The sequence below is a fragment of the Eptatretus burgeri genome, chromosome 3 (genome assembly GCF_056783735.1).
Source record: "Eptatretus burgeri isolate ZD-2024b chromosome 3, Ebu_testis_v1, whole genome shotgun sequence".
Lineage (NCBI taxonomy): Eukaryota > Metazoa > Chordata > Myxini > Myxiniformes > Myxinidae > Eptatretus > Eptatretus burgeri.
This window is the reverse complement of record NC_140963.1, coordinates 59,222,569-59,242,785: the sequence shown is the minus strand read 5'-3', so window position 1 is coordinate 59,242,785 and position 20,217 is coordinate 59,222,569. Positions and strand designations below refer to the sequence as shown.

The 20,217-nt window shown below is 48.2% G+C and overlaps 1 protein-coding gene across 8 annotated transcripts in view; it reads right to left on the bottom strand.

The window, feature by feature from the left end:
- Window positions 1-14,703: 14,703 nt before the first annotated feature.
- The window catches only part of LOC147029991 (arf-GAP with GTPase, ANK repeat and PH domain-containing protein 1-like), a 459,947-nt gene continuing 454,433 nt past the window's right edge, over window positions 14,704-20,217 (bottom strand). For all 8 annotated transcript variants that reach the window (XM_085873585.1, XM_085873584.1, XM_085873587.1 and 5 more), the window contains one exon: window positions 14,704-17,183. In XM_085873585.1, coding sequence (XP_085729711.1) covers window positions 16,860-17,183 — 324 coding nt within the window. In that variant the 3' untranslated portion in view covers window positions 14,704-16,859. The remainder of the gene's footprint in view (window positions 17,184-20,217) is intronic.

Genomic DNA, 20,217 nt, shown 5'->3' with positions numbered 1-20,217 from the left:
GCCACGTGGTTAAAGGAAAGAAGTTCATTCCTTCAGCGATGGCTGTAGGGAGGCAAGTGCACTATGGGACCCTATCCCTCCTTGGTCAGAAATTTCCTTGCAATTCCTCTGGACAAAACATGCAACAAGATGCTCTTGGTAATGTCTGCTCCATACTGTTTCAGGGCTTTGATATTATTGGGTATATTTGTGACATGTATGGCACTCCTCATTGTATACCTACTGTCCTACTTATATACAGTTATATAGATATATATTTACACACACTTAAAATACAACCAAGTTGCTTCGCTGATGGGAATATAAAGAGGTGAGAGAAAGAGGGGGAAGATGGGGTGTGTGGGGGGGGGGAGAGGTGCAAGGGGGTGGGAAGAGGGGTGGAAGAGGAGTGCAAGGGGGGGAAAGAGGGGTGTAAGGGGGAAGAGGGGTGCAAGAGGAGAGGGAAGGGGGTATGAGGGGAGGTGAGTGTAGGTGAGAGTGGGAGTGAATAAGGGAGGAGCAAGGGGGAGGGGAGGGGAAGTGTGGAGGGGAAAGGGGTGTTCTGGACTTGCATTTGGTAGGGGGATTTGAGGGGAAAGGGGGGGGGGTTCTCGACTTGCGTTTGATAGTGGGACTTGAGGGGAGGGGGGAGGGTGTTCCTGTCTGATGGCATTGGTACAGGATTGAACGATATGGGGTACATTAAAACAGCATGTTCAAATAGGATAACAATATCACTTGTCGCTTTCAAACATCATGTACAATTTCGAAAGATTATAACATGGGCTTCCCTTGAGGGATGCGACTCAAACTGGGGCTGTCACCCTGTGTACCCACTCTTTAACAGGAACTCTCCAAGGTGAAGCTTACATTTTAAGGAGGGAGGGGAGCAAGGAGAATGGGGGAGGGAGGGAAGTGGGGAGCGGAAGGGGTGATCTGCACTTGCATTCGGTCGAGGAAAGGGGGGGGGGTGGGGTTCTCACTTGCATTTGGTTGGGGAACTTGAGGGGAAATACAAGGAAATCAGATGCAGGTGGAGGCCATTCAGCCCATCATGTCTACACAAACACATAGTAATTTATCAATGCAAGATTCAAAGAAGAAAATGCAAAAAAAATAATTTTAATCGATATATTTTAAGGTTTTGCATTTTTTTCTTCTTCTTCTTCCCCTCAGGGGAGGGGGGCATGGGGTTGGTTAAAAACACACAACATCAATCACACAACACCCCTTGACGAGACCCTCACCAACAGCACTCCGCACACAATCAGCCATCAATGCTCAAACTACCTAAATGTCGTATCAACATCCCTATATCCCTCTATCTCTATAACTTTCAGGTATCTAATTCCAATTTAAACTTATCTACAGTTTCTGCTGCTACTACCTTTCCAGGGAGACCATTCCATACATTAACTACTCTCTGAGTAAAAGTCCCCTACCTTACTACCGTCTTAACTCTCCTCTTCTTCACTCTCAGGACATGGCCTCTGGTCCTATCACTGTTTACTGTTGAATAATTCATCTGCACTTATTTTATCAATACCTTTCATTATCTTAAACATCTCCATCATATCTCCTTGTAACCACCTCCTTTCTAGTGAATAAAGCCCTGTCTTCTTCAGCTGCTCCTCATAGCTGAGTCGAGCTAGGCCTGGAATCAATTGAGTAATCCTGCGCTGAACCGGGGGGGGGGGGGATGGTCCCATCTGCCAGCATGAGTACAGGATTGAACGAAATGGGATGATAAAACACCACTATCAAATAGGATAGCAATACCAGCCATCGCTATCAAACAGCACGTCTCATTTTAATCGGCTTATTAACTTAAAACCAAAAACAGACTTACCCTGGTAAACCCACACTCACCTCACAGTTTTGGCCTAATCAAAAACGCCTTACCTTGGAACAAATGGTCTGTTTCTGTACGACAGAGCCTCCCTCATACCGACAAATCGTTGTTTGTAAGCCATGGCGATACACTTGACAGAGGTGTAATTGACCTTTTTAAAATTTTTCTAACAGCGGTTGTCGTTTTTGAAAATGTTCAGGTGACAAAGGAAACATACAAACGTGTGTTGTGTTGTCCTCGTTAAATCTGACAAAAGTTTAAAATCTCACCTTCACCTCAGAGAGTTCCAGTTCCAGTGCGGGGTACACAGATAGGGTGGCAGGCACTGTTCGAGTTGCAGCCGTCAATGAAGGCCAAATGTTATAATCTCTTTTGATTATCTTCAAAATCGGTGTTTAAATTTACTCAAACACCCAGTTTTCATTCGTGCACTCCCTTGGAGTTCCCTTCGGATGTATACAAAGGTTGGGGCTGCCAGGTTTCATGGTTTTGGAGCTTTACAGGAGAAACACTGAGGTACACTCTCTTTTTAATATTGTAGACGAGCAAATAAAACCCGTCGAATATAATGGGGAGGGGGGGGCGGGGAAGAGAGAAATAGGAGAAAGGAGCAAGGAGGGGTGGGGGAGGGGGGGCGGGGAAGAGAGAAATAGGAGAAAGGAGCAAGGAGGGGTGGGGGGGAGGGAGCGAGCAAGGAGGGGTGGGGGGAGGGAGCGAGCAAGGAGGGGTGGGGGGAGGGAGCGAGCAAGGAGGGGTGGGGGGAGGGAGCGAGCAAGGAGGGGTGGGGGGAGGGAGCGAGCAAGGAGGGGTGGGGGGGAGGGAGCGAGCAAGGAGGGGTGGGGGGAGGGAGCGAGCAAGGAGGGGTGGGGGGAGGGAGCGAGCAAGGAGGGGTGGGGGGAGGGAGCGAGCAAGGAGGGGTGGGGGGGAGGGAGCGAGCAAGGAGGGGTGGGGGAGGGAGCGAGCAAGGAGGGGTGGGGGGAGGGAGCGAGCAAGGAGGGGTGGGGGGAGGGAGCGAGCAAGGAGGGGTGGGGGGAGGGAGCGAGCAAGGAGGGGTGGGGGGAGGGAGCGAGCAAGGAGGGGTGGGGGGGAGGGAGCGAGCAAGGAGGGGTGGGGGGAGGGAGCGAGCAAGGAGGGGTGGGGGGGAGGGAGCGAGCAAGGAGGGGTGGGGGGAGGGAGCGAGCAAGGAGGGGTGGGGGGAGGGAGCGAGCAAGGAGGGGTGGGGGAGGGAGCGAGCAAGGAGGGGTGGGGGAGGGAGCGAGCAAGGAGGGGTGGGGGAGGGAGCGAGCAAGGAGGGGTGGGGGGGAGGGAGAGCGAGCAAGGAGGGGGTGGGGAGCGAGCAAGGAGGGGTGGGGGGGAGGGAGCGAGCAAGGAGGGGGTGGGGGGAGGGAGCGAGCAAGGAGGGGTGGGGGGAGGGAGCGAGCAAGGTGGGCTGGGGGAGGGAGCGAGCAAGGTGGGGTGGGGAGGGGAGCGAGCAAGGTGGGGTGGGGGAGGGAGCGAGGAAGGGGGTGGGGAGGGAGCGAGGAAGGGGGTGGGGAGGGAGCGAGGAAGGAGGGGAGGGGAGAGCGAGGAAGGAGCAGAGGGGAGGGAGCGAGGAGGGAGGGAAGGAGCGAGGAGGGAGGGAGGAGGGAGGGAGGGAGGGAGCGAGGGAGGGAGGAGGGAGCGAGGGAGGGAGGAGGGAGCGAGGAGGGAGGGAGGGAGCGAGGAGGGAGGGAGGGAGGAGCGAGGAAGGAGGGGAGGGAGCGAGGAAGGAGGGGAGGGAGGGAGGAAGGAGGGAGGGGAGGGAGCGAGGAAGGAGGGGAGGGGAGGGAGCGAGGAAGGAGGGGAGGGGGAGGGAGCGAGGAAGGAGGGGAGGGGGAGGGAGCGAGGAAGGAGGGGAGGGGGAGGGAGCGAGGAAGGAGGGGAGGGAGGGAGCGAGGAAGGAGGGGAGGGGAGGGAGCGAGGAAGGAGGGGAGGGGGAGGGAGCGAGGAAGGAGGGGAGGGGAGGGAGCGAGGAAGGAGGAGTGGGGGAGGGAGCGAGGGAAGGAGGAGTGGGGGAGGGAGCGAGGAAGGAGGGGTGGGGGAGGGGAGGAGGAGCGAGGAGGGAGGTGTGGGTAAGGGAGCGAGGAAGGAGAGTGGGGGAGGAAGAGGGAGCGAGGAAGGAGGAGTGGGTGAGGGAGCGAGGAAGGAGGAGTGGGGGAGGGAGCGAGGATGGAGGGGTGGGGGGAGGGAGCGAGGAAGGAGGAGTGGGGGAGGGGAGGGAGCGAGGAAGGAGGAGTGGGGGAGGGAAGGAGGAGTGGGGGAGGGAAGGAGGAGTGGGGGAGGAAAGGAGGGGTGGGGGAGGGAGCGAGGAAGGAGGGGAGGGGAGGGAGCGAGGAGGAAGGAGGAGGGAGGGGGGAGCGAGGAAGGAGGGGAGGGGAGGGAGCGAGAAAGAAGGGGAGGAGGAGGAAGCGAGGAAGGGGGTGGGGAGGGAGCGAGGAAGGGGGTGGGGGGAGGGGAGGGAGCGAGGAAGGAGGAGTGGGTGAGGGAGCGAGGAAGGAGGAGTGGGGAGGGAGCGAGGATGGAGGGGTGGAGGGGAGGGAGCGAGGATGGAGGGTGGGGGGAGGGAGCGAGGATGGAGGGGTGGGGGGAGGGAGCGAGGAAGAGGAGTGGGGGAGGGGAGGGAGCGAGGAAGGAGGAGTGGGGGAGGGAAGGAGGAGTGGGGGAGGAAAGGAGGGGTGGGGGAGGGAGCGAGGAAGGAGGAGTGGGGGAGGGAAGGAGGAGTGGGGGAGGAAAGGAGGGGTGGGGGAGGGAGCGAGGAAGGAGGGGAGGGGGAGGGAGCGAGGAAGGAGGGGAGGGGGAGGAAGCGAGAAAGAAGGGGAGGAGGAGGGAGCGAGGAAGGGGGGTGGGGAGGGAGCGAGGAAGGGGGTGGGGGAGGGAGCGAGGAAGGGGGTGGGGGAGGGGGCGAGGAAGGGGGGCGGGGGAGGGAGCGAGGAAGGGGGTGGGGGAGGGAGCGAGGAAGGGGGTGGGGGAGGGAGCGAGGAAGGGGGTGGGGGAGGGAGTGAGGAAGGGGGTGGGGGAGGGAGCGAGGTAGGGGGTGGGGGAGCGAGCGAGGGAGGGGGAGAGGGGGGAGGGAGCGAGGAAGGCGGAGAGGGGGGAGCGAGCGAGGAAGGCGGGGTGGGGAGGGAGCGAGGACGGAGGGGTGGGGGAGGGAGCGAGGAAGGAGGGGTGGGGGAGGGAGCGAGGAAGGGGGTGGGGAAGGAGGGGTGGGGAGGGAGCGAGGAAGGAGGGGAGGGGAGGGAGCGAGAAAGGAGGGGAGGAGGAGGGAGCGAGGAAGGGGGGTGGGGGAGGGAGCGAGGAAGGCGGGGTGGGGGAGGGAGCGAGGAAGGCGGGGTGCGGGAGGGAGCGAGGAAGGAGGAGTGGGGGAGGGAGCGAGGAAGGAGGCGTGGGGGAGGGAGCGAGGAAGGGGGGTGGGGGTAGAGCGACACTTCACCACACGTCACTATGCACACCAGGAGGTAGGGGTGTGAGGGGGTATAGAAGTGAAGAAGATGGGGGAGCAAGGAAGGGAAAGTGGGGAGGCGAGGAGGAAGCGGGAGGGGCGAGGGGAAAATCCAATCAGCTGACACGAGTACAGGATTGAACGAAATGGGGTACATTAAAACAGCACGTTCAAACAGGATAGCAAAACCACACGTCACTTTCCAACAGCACGTACCATTTTTAAAGACATTATAACAGGGGCTTCCCTTGAGGCATGCGACTCGAAATATTGCGGCTGCTACCCTGTTTACCCGATCTGGAACTGGATTTCTCTGAGTCGGTCACACACGTCACGGAGTGCCAAGGAATGCACAAACTGGAAAAACGAACACCCCTCCAGCAACTGGACCCGCTGTCATGCCCAACCCCACAGTCCAACCCACAACGCTCAGGCCAAGAGACCCTTGAGCCCATCGCACCCAAAGACGCCAGTGTTTCATGTCTTTATTCAACTTCAGAACACGTTTTACAACCATAATGCGATAAGCCCCAGAATCTTTCAACCCGAACTGAATCCAAAAATTCAAATCGCAGAATTGAACCCAGCAGCAGCCCCAACCCCCCCCCCCCCAAAAAAAAGTCCGATCCGCAAAACCTGCACACTTCACAACACTCTGGGCTCAAAAAATAACACAAACACAACAGCACAACATAACCACCTTCAAATCACATCACAAACACCCATTGTTTATCACTTCATGAAAGTTAGAAGAGGAGTGAGAGAGGAAGGGGGGGGGGTTGGGGAGTGAGTACAAAGAGATGGGGGCAAGGGATGGATGGATGGAAAGTGGATTCACAGCAAGTTCCCCAGTTGTTCATGAACACACAACATTCCACTCTCACATTGTGAACACGAGATGTAACGAATGAATGATGAATGAATGAGTTCACACCTGCTGTTCCTTCGATTGTCATTACATTCCCTGCAACATCTGCAATGAGCTTGGGTTTTGGAAACAACTCTCCCCTAATAACCTCTAAAGTACTCCACCAAGGGGTGTGTCTCTGAGCATCTCCAGGCGGTGCTGAGCATGACCGCTCAAAGGTGAAGGTTAAATTTTAAACTTTTGCTAAATTTACCGAAGACAACGGAACACACATTTATAGATGCACTTCATTAACATTATCACTAAACATTTTCTTGAATGTCAATTTGTAATTTTATTTTCAAAAACGACAACAGCTGTGATTCAAAAAAGGGAATTTACACAGCTGTCTGCTGTCTTACAAACATCGGTTTGATCCATCCACCCATCCCTTCCATATATACCTTCCCTCCATCCCATCCATGCATCCCTTCCCTCCATCGCATTAATCCCTTCCATACATCCATCAGATCCATCCATTCCTTTTCTCCATTCCCTTCTCGCCATCAAACCATTTTTTTTTGGTATACCTTGTCCAGGCTCGTATGAGAGCGAACACACAACGCACACACAGCAAGGGGGGGGGGGGCATGAGACAAGAGGGGACGGAGTGGGAAAGACAAAACAGTGGGGAACAGAGACATTAGGAGATCTGTGTAAGGGAGAGGGATGGGGTGAGGAACATGGGGTACACAGGATGGACATTACAGGGACTTTTAGGAAGGAAAGCAGGGAATTTGAAGGAGGTGGGTTTGGGGTGGAGTAATGGGGGTAGAAAAGATCGAGGATTTGGATGGGGGACGAAAAGAGGTGGTGGTGAACAGCTGTTTTGAAGGCCTGGAGGAAAGAATGGGATTGAATAGTGACGGAGTTTATTCCAAAGGCGAGGAAAAAGAGGAATGAAATAGTGAAGGTGAGCAGTGATTCGTGGTTTTGGTAGTTTTACCAGAAGGGAGTTGTTGGCGGACCTTGAGCGCTCTGCAGAAATATGGTGGGCAAAAATCGTAGACAGAGCCCGGGGTGGGAGGACCGGAGAGGAGATGGCAGAAGACAGAAAGACCACTGACCGGCCTGCGGTGAGAGAGCGAGAGGCCAAAAACTCAGCCTCATCACGGGAGATACCAATAATCAGAAATGCCTTGGTTTCCACAGCGTGAAGCCGAGAAAGGTGGGAGGCAGGAGCACCAGCTCAGAGGAGAGAGCAGTACTCCATCAGGCTGTGGACGAAAGCTTTGTATGTGGTCAGGAGCTCAGGTGGGCTGAGGAAGGACTTTGTACGACGAAGGATTCCCAGTCGGTGACTGGCTTTGCAGGCCGGGTTGGAAATGTGGCTTTCCCAAAAAAGATCATGGCTGATAGTGAGACCCAGAAGCTTGAAAGAAAGGACTTCTTCCAGAGGGTTGTTAAGGAAGTGAATGGGGAGGGGGGGGGGGTTCCAAACGGTCCTTTCGGACAGACATAGTGAGAGTGTGAGATGTGTCCGGATTGAAAGACATGTTCCACATTTTGGACCAGCTTGTGATTTTATCCAGATCCGCATAGAGCGAAGAAGCTGCAGCTTGCTGGTCTGACGGATGACAGATGGAACGGCAGAGGGTGGAGTCATCAGCGAAGAGATGAAGAGAATTTTCCAGAGTCGGAGAGATCATTGATGAAAACCAGAAATAGAACAGGGCCCAGAACGCTGCCTTGAGGAACTCCAGGCTGGACAGGAAGAGGGGATGAAAGAACTCCATTTAGGACCACACGTTGACTGCGACAGAAGAGGAAGTCTGCGAAGCATGAGTGGAGATGGCCTTGGATACCATAGGAAGAGTTTGTTGAGCAGGGCAGGGTGCCAGACCTTGTCAAGGTCAAGGGATATGGCTCTGATTTTATGTCTGGCATTGAGGACCTCCATCCATTGTTGGGAGAGCAGAAGCAGCATATCCAGGTTAGAGTGACCTGGTCTGAAACCAAATTGATGATCGGAAATCAAGCCATTGGAGAGGAGGAAGGATTTAATGTCTGAAGTGATGGTGGATTCCATAACCTTGCTGATGATTGGGAGAAGGCTGATTGGTCTGTAGTTGCAGGGATCTGTTCTTGCACCTTTTTATGCAGGGCGGTAATGTTTGCTGATTTCCAAGCAGATGGCAGATGACCTTGAGCAAATGAGAGGGTGAATAGAACAGAGAGAGAGGGTGAGAAAGAGCAGAAGAGCAGGTTTTTCGGACACGTGGGCTGATGCCGTCTGGACCGGTTGCAGAATCTGAGTCGAGGTTTGACAGCAAGCTCTCCATCTTGTCAGGAGAAAAGGACACAGAGTCCAGGGACAGTTGGATGCGACTGGGTAAGGTAGGTACAGAAAGCGATGGGTTTTGGACACAAGATTTTGATGCAAACACTGAGTTTAGGCATTCAGCCTTTTCATGTGCGGTATCAGCAGTGCGGCCATTTGAGGTAAGGGAGGGGATGGAGGGGATGGAGGGGAAACATACACCAGAAACAGATTTGATTCGACACCACTAGGATTTGAAGGAGGGAGAGCGGTTTGAGAGTTCAGACTTGAGATTTGAAACATGTTGTTTTCTGGTTCTCCTGAGGGTAGATACACATTGTTCCAAGCTTTATGGAAGGAACTGAGATTACCCTCTGTTGGGTTTGCTTTCCATGAGGCAAAGGCAAGTTGTTTCAGGACAACTGCCTCGCCACAAGCTTTAGTGAACCAAGAGCGGGAGGAAGGGTAGGACAACTGAAGACGAGAGGGGATGAATCTGTGCATGAGGGAGAGCAAGTTTCTTTGAAAGAATTCCCAGGATGAGTTGATGTTGGAGAAAGTAGCTATGGGAGACCAGTCGTTAAGTTTGATGGCTGCTTGGAGACCCTGCCAGTCGGCTTGAATGAAATGCCAGAATTGATGGTGCCGAGGTGGTTCTCTGATAACAGCCAGAGAGATGTGCACTTTGACAAGAACGTGGTCAGAAGAACCGATTGGAGCGTTGGACGAACAGCAGATATTTTCAGGGAAATTTGTCAAAATCAGATCCAGAAAAGATGGAGTACCATTGGTTCAGATCCGGGTCAGGAAATTGATCGATTGAGTCAGTCCCAATGAGTCGCAGAAAGCTTTTGCTGAGGTGCCATGACAGGTGAGAGAGGTACCCACACCTAGCCAACTGGCATAATGACAATTGAAGTCACCACATAAGAGGAAGAGAGAGTTTAGATGAGAAGATAGAAGATGGTCCATGTTTTCGGATAGTGAGGTGTTGATGGAGTCATCACTGTTAGGTGGACGGTACAGTACACATATAAACATGAGGTGGGAGTTGAGGGGAAGCCGTAGCCAGAGGTATTCCTGGGGGTGTGGGGGAGTGAGGGCAGTGCATGGAGAGTGAGAAATAGAGTCTTTGATGAAGAGAGCAACACCTCCACCAGGACGAGGCTCAGGTCTGTCATACCGGAGGAGGGAGTAACCAGGGAGAGATACTTGGGAGTCAGAGACGTCTTGAGGGAGGAAAGTTTCTGTTAGGCAGATTATGTCTGATTTGTCAGTGGCAACCTGTATGAAAAGATCTGTAAGGTTTGAGCGAAGGCCCCGGATATTTGAGGTCCACACTGTTAATGAAGAGGGAGGGAGGAGGCTTTGGGTACCGGGGATGGGAGTGGAGGGGGAGGGTAGGACAAGGGAGGAAGGGGAGAGGTAAGGAGAGTTGTGGAAAGAGTGTGGGGGATTGCAGAATAGCTAGGGGAGGAGGCCGGATGAGGAGGGGAAAAGGCTCTGTGGTGCTGGGGAGAGGGGGGGCAAGAGAGGGGGCAGAAGGCAGTTGAGGATTTGAGGAGGTGGAGTGATGAGATGGAGGTGAGAGGGCAGGGGGAGGAGGCAGCTTTGTGAATGTGAGGGGGCAACTTTGAGAGGGGTGAGTGAGGGGGTGAATGGTGGGAGAAGGGTGAGTGTGAGGGGGGGGAGTTTTGAGAAAGGTGAGAGGGAGGCTTGGAGGGAGAAGAGTGTGATGGTTGCTTTGAGAGGGAGGGGTGAGAGGGGTGAGTTGGCATTGAAGTTGGAAAAAAGAACGGTTGATGGAAAGCGAACACTCATTGCAAACTGGGTTTTTTTTAAATTTTTAGGTCAGAAATGCGATTAAGGACATTTCTTGATGGATGCCATAAAGGCGAATTTAGAGAATGGAGAGAAGAAACGCTGTAACAGTTGGATTTTTAGGCAAGGTGTGAAGGAAAGGTCGAATTGAGAGCATTCTGTTAAAATAGCAGAAGAGTCGTGAATTATGGATGATACAGTAATGAGAACCACACGTGTGAAAGAGGAAGATTAAGCATTATAAGAGATCGTTATTATTATTGTTTGAGAGTTTTCAGCAGATTAGTTAATGGAAATGTTGTAGAAAAAAATCGTGAGGTGAATGGTGAATTTGGATCGGTAAACGTAGGGGGTGGAAACAGATCACGTGGCTATGGGAGATGCATCGTCAAAAGTGAATTTATTTAGTTTAAATAAAGATTGCATAACAATTGGAAGGGGGAAGGTTGAAGTAAAATCGTGGAGATGTACGGTGAATTTGGAACTGTAAACGCAGAGTGAAGCTGCTGGATCGATGAAAAGTACCAGGAAGAGGGTGGAGAGAGACACGTGGTTAGAGGAGGTGTATAGATCGAAAGGATGCAAGGAAGATAATTAATTTTTGATGTATTTTTGAAGAATAGGTAAGATTTGGGAATGTTAGGATGTTGGAAGAAATTGTGAAGGAAATGGTGAGAGTGGGTCAGCTCAAGTAGAATAAAGATGGTGTGCCGGCAGGAGGAGGAAGAAGAAGAGGAATAATAATAAGAAGGATCGGGACTTGTGGGTATGCAGAAAGAAAGGTTTTTTTGGGGGGGGGGGATTTAAGACAAGAAACAGTGTTTAGTTGGGATGGATGGGAGACGTTGGGAAAGTGGGGAAAAGAGGAATTGAAGGCAATAGGGAGAGAAAACAAATAAAAACGATCGTACACCTAGAAGGGAAGGATGGGAAGGCCTCAAGGAACCTGGTAAGACGAGGTCGACGAAAACTCATAAAATAGCATGGTTTTTGAAACAAGCCTGAACTAGGAACACACAGAAACATGTAAGTGAGAAAATAAACAGTTAAAACGGGACAGTTAAAACGACCGGATACTTAATTTTGAGAAAGTCAGCAGAGAGCCCTGAGAGACACTGCCGTTGCTCCAAACCCAGAACCAGAAGTCCCGAGAGACCCTGCAAACCATTGATAAGGAATGGCAAGCTTGGCACCACATGACACTATGGGGGCACAACACAGGCAGATGGTCAATCTGTATTGATAGCGTAATGCTGAATGCACCGTGCAGAGTGGACAGTGCAAAGTGGAAAGTGCAGAGTGACAATGCGAGTACTTTTGCAGTGTATTGCCGTGGCTTACAAACCAACATCCAAGCAGCTTGTAGAGCGCTCATCAAGTGGCTTAAGCACTACAGCAAGCACTCCAACAAAATGGTTGATAAGGAATGGCAGGCCTGGCAATCGATTAGTGATCGCTGATCGGTCATATTAAACACTTCCCGGAGAGGTCCGTCCGGAGTGTCAAACAATGTCCGAAATGGACAAATTATCACTTTATTTGCAGTCAGAACTGCTGCTGAGATCAATTGAGTTTAAAATTTGAAATTCAGCTCAGGTTAAGAGATTCTTAAGGTTTTCGCATTTGCGGAAATGAAATAAAGCCACGAATGCTGGGGTCTCTGGCCATTTATAAGCTTTGCAATATATCCAGATATTTGTATATATGATGATTAGGCATTTGAAATGAGGAAGGTAAAGAAAAAAAACTTTTTCGTAAAGAAACTATTGAGGCCTGTTCCAAGTCAAAGCATTATTTAGCAGGCCAAAAAAATAACGAATTAAGACCGCAGCAAGGTGACCAAGGATGACACCTTGATAAAGGATAATTAAATAAGGCCACAAATTATCTTCAAAAGGGGCATTTCAATGAACCCAAACACCCGATTTTCATTCATGCATTCCCTTCGAATGCAGGCAAAGTGTGGGGCCACTGGGTTTCATGGTTTTGGAGCGCGCGCGCACGCACGCACGCACGCACGCACGCACGCACGCACGCACGCACGCACGCACGCACGCACGCACACACACACACACACACACACACACACACACACACACACACACACACACAGTGCCTAAAGAAAGTTTACACCCCTTTTCAAAATTTTCACCTTTTCTTGCCTTGTATCCTGGAATTAAATCACACTTTTTCCACCTTTGTTTACACATCATAACCCACAACTTTCAAATGAAAAACAAATTCTACAAATTTCAGACAATTAATTGAAAATACAAAAGTAGAATATCTTGGTTGGATAAGTGTCCACTCCCATGAATTAATACTTGGTGGAAACACCTTTGACAGCAATTACAGCTGTGAGTCTGTTAGGATAGGTCTCTACCAACTTTGCACACCTTGATTGGGCAATATTTTCCCATTATTCTGTACAAAACTATTCACGCTCAGTCAAGTTGCGTGGGGAGTGTTGATGGACAGCAATCTTCAAGTCATGCCACAGATTTTCGATTGGATTTAGGTCGGGGCTCTGACTGGGCCACTCGAGGACATTTATCTTTTTGTTCCTTAGCCACTCCAGTGTAGCTTTGGCTGTGTGCTTTGGGACGGAAGATTTCATTGGGACGGAAGATGAACTTCTGTCCCAATTTCAGCTTTCTTGCAGAGGGCAGGTTTTCTTCCCAGATTTTCTGTATTTTGCTCCATCCTTTTTCCTTTCTATCCCAAGTGCCCCAGTCGTTGCTGATGAGAAACATCCCTATAACCTGATGCTGCCACCACCATGCTTCACACTATGGATGGTGTTCTTTGGGTGAAGTGCTGTGTTGGGTTTGCGCTGAATGTAACGTTTTGCATTTAGGCCAAAAAGTTCCATCTTGGTTTTGTCAGCCCACAAAAGCTTTTGCCACATGGCTTAAGAATCTTCAAAATGGTTTTTTGCATACCTCAAACGCGACTGAAGGTGGGCTTATTTGAGTAATGGCTTCCTTCTTGCCACCCTACCGTGCAGGCGAGATTTGTGGAGTGCTTGGGATATTGTTGTCACATGCACAAAGTGACCAATCTTTGCCATAAAGGCCTGTAGCTCTTTCAAAGTTGACATTGGCCTCTTGGTGGCCTCTCTGATAAGTGTCCTCCTTACTTGGTCATCCAGTTTGGAGGGACGGCCTGATCTCGGCAAGGTCTTGGTGGTACCGTACATCTTCTGCTTCTTAATGATTGTCTTGACTGTGCTTCAAGGCCTATTCAAGGCCTTTGAAATATATTTATACCCATTCCCTGATCAATGCGTTTCCACAACTTTGTCCTGGATGTCTTTTTAAAGCTCCTTGATACTCATGGTTGAGTCTTTGCTGTGAACTGCACTACCCAGCAGTGGAAACGTACAGGAACAGCTTTTATTCTGAAATAATCAGAACCACTGCAATTAAACACAGGTGGAGGCCATTTAACGTGTTGTGTGCTTTTGAAGGTGATTGGTTACACCTGAGCTTATTTACAATTGCTATTACAAGGGGTGTGTGTGTGTGTGTGTGTGTGTGTGTGTGTGTGTGTGTGTGTGTGTGTGTGTGTGTGTGTGTGTGTGTATATATATATATACACACATATATATATATATATATATATATATATATATATATATATATATATATATATATATATATATATATATATATATATATATATATATATATATATATATATATATATATATATATATACACACATGTGTGCGCGCACACGCACGCACACACGGGGAATCAAAAATTTGCTCCTGACGAACTGAAACCCAGTACAAGTGTAATCGTTTTCCATGTCATTTCCAGGCAGTGTCACATGTTTTTCTCAGTGGTCGGTGAGATAGCACAATGAATAGAAGTTTCTTCGCTCTGAAAACTCGTGTTTCCCTCGTGTTTATATTCACTTTACAGCTCGAACTCCACATGTGACAGCTCTCTATATAACTCGCATGAAATAAATTCTGTGAAATCAGTTTAACAGACTGTCTGTTTCATGATGTGTAAAGTAGGATAAATAATAAGCTTCCAATACACAAAAGGAATTAAAGCTTCAAAAATCGACGTGTGGCAGGAACAGATCGAAGCATCGTGTGTGCACCAACGATTTGAGAATTACCGACTTCACCACCATTTTCTGATAATTTCATGATGGTATTTACAAAGTGAAGTCGCCGAATGAATTCTTCGGGAATAAATTCAGGTGTGAAAATATATCGATATGCAACATGATCCACAGTATTCATGAATAACGAATTGAGATATCAGCCCTCGTGTCGCCTCCTCCTTACTTTTCACTTGGTGTCAAATCAAAATTACTTTGTGCAAAATGGGCAATCCACCTGCTTAAAAAATACTCAAGATGGATTGAAGTCTGGACACCTCGCCAAAACGACAGGATCGCATGCAGAGTTGATGTTCGATGCATTTTTATTGAGAACGCGGTATGTACAACATATAGGCAAAGCAAACAACTTGGACCGATGAGGTTGTGAGTTGATGTTGCGATCTCGTTGTAAACTTCTGTATGCAAATTAACGTACCCACATAAGGGGTCGATACAGTTGAGAGACAAAAACACAGGAAAGGGAGGGGAATGGAGATGCAATGCTGGTCAGTCTTGCAAGTCACGAAAGTGAAATGTAAGACAATGAAACACAGGGGAGTTAAAAAAAAAACATACATACATAAATAAATGACATTCAGACATTGATATATACAAAGTTATGTTGAGAACGCAAGGCCGCCGGACTGGGGTCCAGTGCAGTGACCCTTGTGGGGAGAGGTGCCGGGGAGGTTGATTTTATCGCTGCACTACTCTCTACAGATTGGAATTGCATCCACAATATGAACCATCATCGTAATAATCATAGTTATGTGTTTTAGCATTTTCATTCAAAGTGTTTTATTGCCATTTTCTGATCATTCACTTCTTGCATAAAATCTCTTAAAGTGGATGTGAAAAATCATTATTAATTTAATGCTTGGCTCTGTGAACTAATTAGCTTCCAATTTATTTTTTTTGTTTGGCAAAGATAAATGGCTTGAGAACATTCAATATGGCGTAATCAAAAGGATACACAACTTCATGATCTTTCATTTCCCATTAGATCTGTTGCATATGTTTTGATTCAATGAAGCACAGAAGGAACTGTGGCTCCAGCTGTGCTACCTTGCCTTGAATCACAGGATATAGGCCCCATAGAAGTGGCCTTTCTTGTTCTCTTTGGGCCAAAACTACATCAAAAAGGAAATCTTGGAACAAACTGAACAAATCTTAGAACAAATGTGAGATGGAGCCATCGAGTTTGGTTCAAATGATCAAGCTGTACGGGGTTTGTGGGTTGCCCATTAGTGGACATGGTGCTAAGACACTCAGGCGCGTCCTTCCCGGTATAAAGCTTTGTGACGGAATCAGCTTGCATAATGCAGAGATAAGCAAAACCACTGCTTTGATCAAGGGTGTGGTCGCACGGAGGGGGTGCCACAAAATAGGGCGATTCTGTGAATGGTCCAGGGCTTTCCAGGCAGCGCCTTTAAGGCAAGGGTGGCTCCAAGCCCCATTTATGGGACAAGGCACGGTGGGAGGGCGGACCGAGGGCGACGAGAAGAATCGCATAAAAAGAAAAAGATACACACAACGCAGTATGTTTTAGGGTGTGCTGTCCGATGTCAAGCCAAATTTTTAAGATAGGTTCTGAATCCACAAATGCGGTAGCACCATTGAATGGGGAAGCATTTATTTCCATCCACACAAGACCGAGCTGGTGTATTGTAAGGTCCTGGTGAAATGTCAAAGGTGACCTTCAGAGTATTGTTGTAGCCAGTGATCAAACCGCAGTTTGGAATGACCTCATTCTGCTGCCTCAAAAGCAGTAAAACCAATGGAATGCAAAAACTGTGGTTCTACAGTGTTGTAAGAAAGTCTGCTCATTATGTCATCAACGTTGACTATTCGCTGGCGAACTCGGCTGAAAACGAGCACTCAAAGCGCCACCCATAAATATGTGGCACAGATGAAGAGTGCACAATACATCATCATCTTGCATCACTATAATTCACTCCACTCGCATAGTGGTTAAATTCATATGAAAATTGCTGTGACCACTTTGAAATGTGATGGGTTCACTCAATCGTGTTATGTTCAAGTAACGAAGAAACAGCAGTTAGGGGCAAAGCTGTAACTGTATGTGTGTGCACAGGTTTTGCTCTTCCCCACAATTCATCATCACCTATAAAGATATGGAGTCAGATTGCTGCTTTCATCTTTGCAATCATGAACCACCGTTTTCCTTTTGCGACTATATTCAAGAGATTCTTTGTGACCTCATGCTCAAAGATAGTTGTTTAAATTTTTTGTGAGTTTTCACGCAACTGACAGGTGTTGCAGGACAGCAAATATCATGTTCAATAGGGTACCTTAGTCAGAAAACCCTTTAGAATCAACGTTGACGTACTGGTTGCCAGATAAATGCCAAAGCCTTGTTGCTGCTTTGGAGAATCACAACCACAAATACAAAAAATTTTACTTTAACACAGGATGAAGGGCTAAAACGCCCAATATAGTGTCACATCCTAGGAATTGACGTTTTACGTCCACCACCACTAAAGTCAAAGCTTCTTCCACCACTTCCACCATCAGAACTAAAGCACACATCATGCGACCTGCCTCCACCTGGTGATGACAATGGCTGCTGCTGCTGGTGGTTTATGCTGTTGCTGAAGTTGTTGTTTCTCCGTGTGAGGCTCGGTGTGGGTGCAGAGGCTGGTGAAGTATCATCAGGACAGCCATGCTGGACAAGAACATCACTGCATTCTTGGCTGGAAGCACGGCGTGCATACGCCAATGCCGTCCGGCCTGTAGCATCTCTTGTACATACATCTGCACCATACTGTGGGCCAGAAATAAAACAGGCACTTCGATTTTGAAAATGGCCAAAAGCAGATGGAAGACATTGCAGAGGATCGGGGTTTAACCAGGTGAGAAAAGGGAAATAGCCAAAAAAACAGAAATGTCGATGAGGATTGAGGAAAATGTAAAATAAACACAATTCTACATATACACACACAGTTACATAAAAAATATATAAATAATCTGCACCAGTCTGTCTGTCCGTCCTTTTTAGGGAGGGGCTTCTCAGTTCAGGGCGGGGCTTCAAAATCAAATTGCCGCCATTTTGTTCGCTCCATGTAGACTCCATTGTAAGGCTCGCACTTTCTTTCACTTTCATTACTTTATCTTAACTCCAATTCGATATCTGATTTCTTTTTTTTGTAGTCGCTAATATGGTGTAAGTTTCGGATGCAAAGAACAGGAAGAAAATTAATGTTTTTAGACAAAGGCATTTTAAGTGAAATCAAGGCTTGTTACATAAAGTCCATTCAGACTCCCTCACGGCTATATCTTAACTCTATTTCACCTTCTGATTTCATTTTTTGTAGTTGTTGAGATGGTACAAGTTTCAGTTGCAACAAAAGGTGAAAAAAATCAGACAAATATTAGATTTTTCACACAAAAATGCATTCTCATAGACGTTTTGAATGTATCTGGTCAGACACGATGTGGGGTGAGGAGGAGAGGGGAGAGTGGTGAGGGGAGAGGAGAGAAGGAGAGAAGGGGAGGAGAGGAGGGAGAGAAAGTAGAACTGAGGGTAGGGGAGATGTTAGAGGAGGGAAGGGAATTAGAGGAGTGAGGGTATGGGGAGTAGTGAGAGGATAGAGGGGGAGTAGAGGTGCGAGGATAGGGGGAGTAGAGGGAGAGGAGGGAGGGGAAGCAGAAGAGCGAGGATAGGGGGAGTTGTGAAAGGAGGGAGGGGGAGTAGATGAGCGAGGATAGTGGGGGCGGGGTAATAACAGGAGGGAGGGGAAGTAGAAGAGTGAGGGTATGAGGAGTAGAAGGGCGAGAGGAGGAGGATTAATGGAGAGGGAGGGGAAGTAGACAAGTGTGAGGGTCGGGTTCTCAATGAGGGAAAACTGAAGTTAGGATTTCAACTGTTGTCAAATTACATTTTTTCATGTTCCTAGAGTATACTGTATATAAAGAGTTTATTGAAGTGAGTGATAACTCTTCCAACTATATAATGAAACAACACGACGAAAAACTTTGAACATAGTTTTATTGAATACGTGGATTAACGATGGAATCCAATATTTATTAATAACGTTTAGTTTTAAGGAATTTTTTTAAAAAAATTGTGAAGTGAAGTGCATTCGATGTAAGTTAATCAAAGCCGGTTCTACCCCCTCTCAAGTCAAGGAAGAAGCAAGTTACTCCACACCCTCTCCCACCAACTTCCCTCTTCTCAACTGTGCACGATCCTCTCCCTCCACTCCTCTCTCCTCCTCCCCCATCCCCTGCTCCTCCCCTCCTCTCCCCCATCCCTTACCGCTCCCTCTCCCCTCACCACTCGTCTCACCCTCCCTCCTCCTCTCATCCTCACCCCTCCTCTCACCCTCCCTCTTCCTCCTCCCCTTTCCCCACCCCCTTCCTCTCACAACTTTTCTCCCCCTCCCTCCTCTCCCCACTCTTCTCCCTCCAATTCTCTCTTCCCTCCTCCCCCTCTCCCCGCTCTTCTCCTCCTCCCTCCCTCTCCCCCTTTCTTCTCCCTTCCCCCTCTCCTCCCCCTCCCAATCTCTTCTCTCCCTCCCACCTCTCTTCTCGCCCTCCCCCTCTCACAGCTGTTCTCCGCCTCCCCCTCTCTTCTCTCCCTCCCCCTCTCCCCTCCTGCCCACTCTTCTCTCCCTTCCCCCTCTCCCCCTTTCTCCTCCCTCCCTCCCCTCTATTACCACCTCCCTCCCCTCTTCTCCCCCTCTCCCTCCCTCCTCCTCACTCTTCTCTCTTCTCACCCTCCCTTCTCTTCCCCCTTTTCCCACTCCTTCTCCCCCCTTCTCCCTCCCTCCCCTCTCCTACCTTCCTCCCCTCTCTCTCCTCCTCCTCCCCCTGTTCTTCTCCCCTTCCCCCTCTCATGCAATCCTCCCCCCTCCTCCTTAATTATTCGCAATTTATTAATCATTATTGCCACAAATATTGGTATTTCATTTTAAAATCTTATTCTTAGAAACTGGGAGACAGATCCAGACCAAACTTGCCACGGGGCATCGGGACCATGCCCAAACCTTAAGCTGTGCTCTTTATGGTCGTATATCCCCGGGAAAGGATGGCACCGTCCCCCTCCCAGAAACCCTCATTTTCACCAAGACATTTTCTCCACAACGACCTGAGAGATATGGTGCAAATTTGGTACAATGCATCAGGACAGTAAGGTCTCATGGGGTTGTGCTCCCCATCTGGCTCTGCCTATTTGAACGAGGTTAAAGTGGAGTTTTGCCCCAAATATTGGACGTGCAAGACAAGCAGCCACCGGGGCAGCACGTTTGGCATCCTCAGAAGGTGAAAAATTTCGATACAAGTCCAAGTGCTAGTGTATATATATATATATATATATATATATATATATATATATATATATATATATATATATATATATATATATACATATATATATATATATATATATATATATATATATACATATATATATATATATATATATACATATATATATATATATACATGTATATACATATATATACATATATACATATATACATATATATATATATATATATATATATATATATATATATATATATATACATATATACATATATATATATATATATATACACATATATATATATATATATATATATATATATATATATATATATACATATATACATATATACATATATATATATATATATATATATATATATATATATATATACATATATATATATATATACATATATATATATATACATATATATATATATATATATATATATACACATATATATATATATATATATATATATATATATATATATATATATATATATATATATATATATATATATATA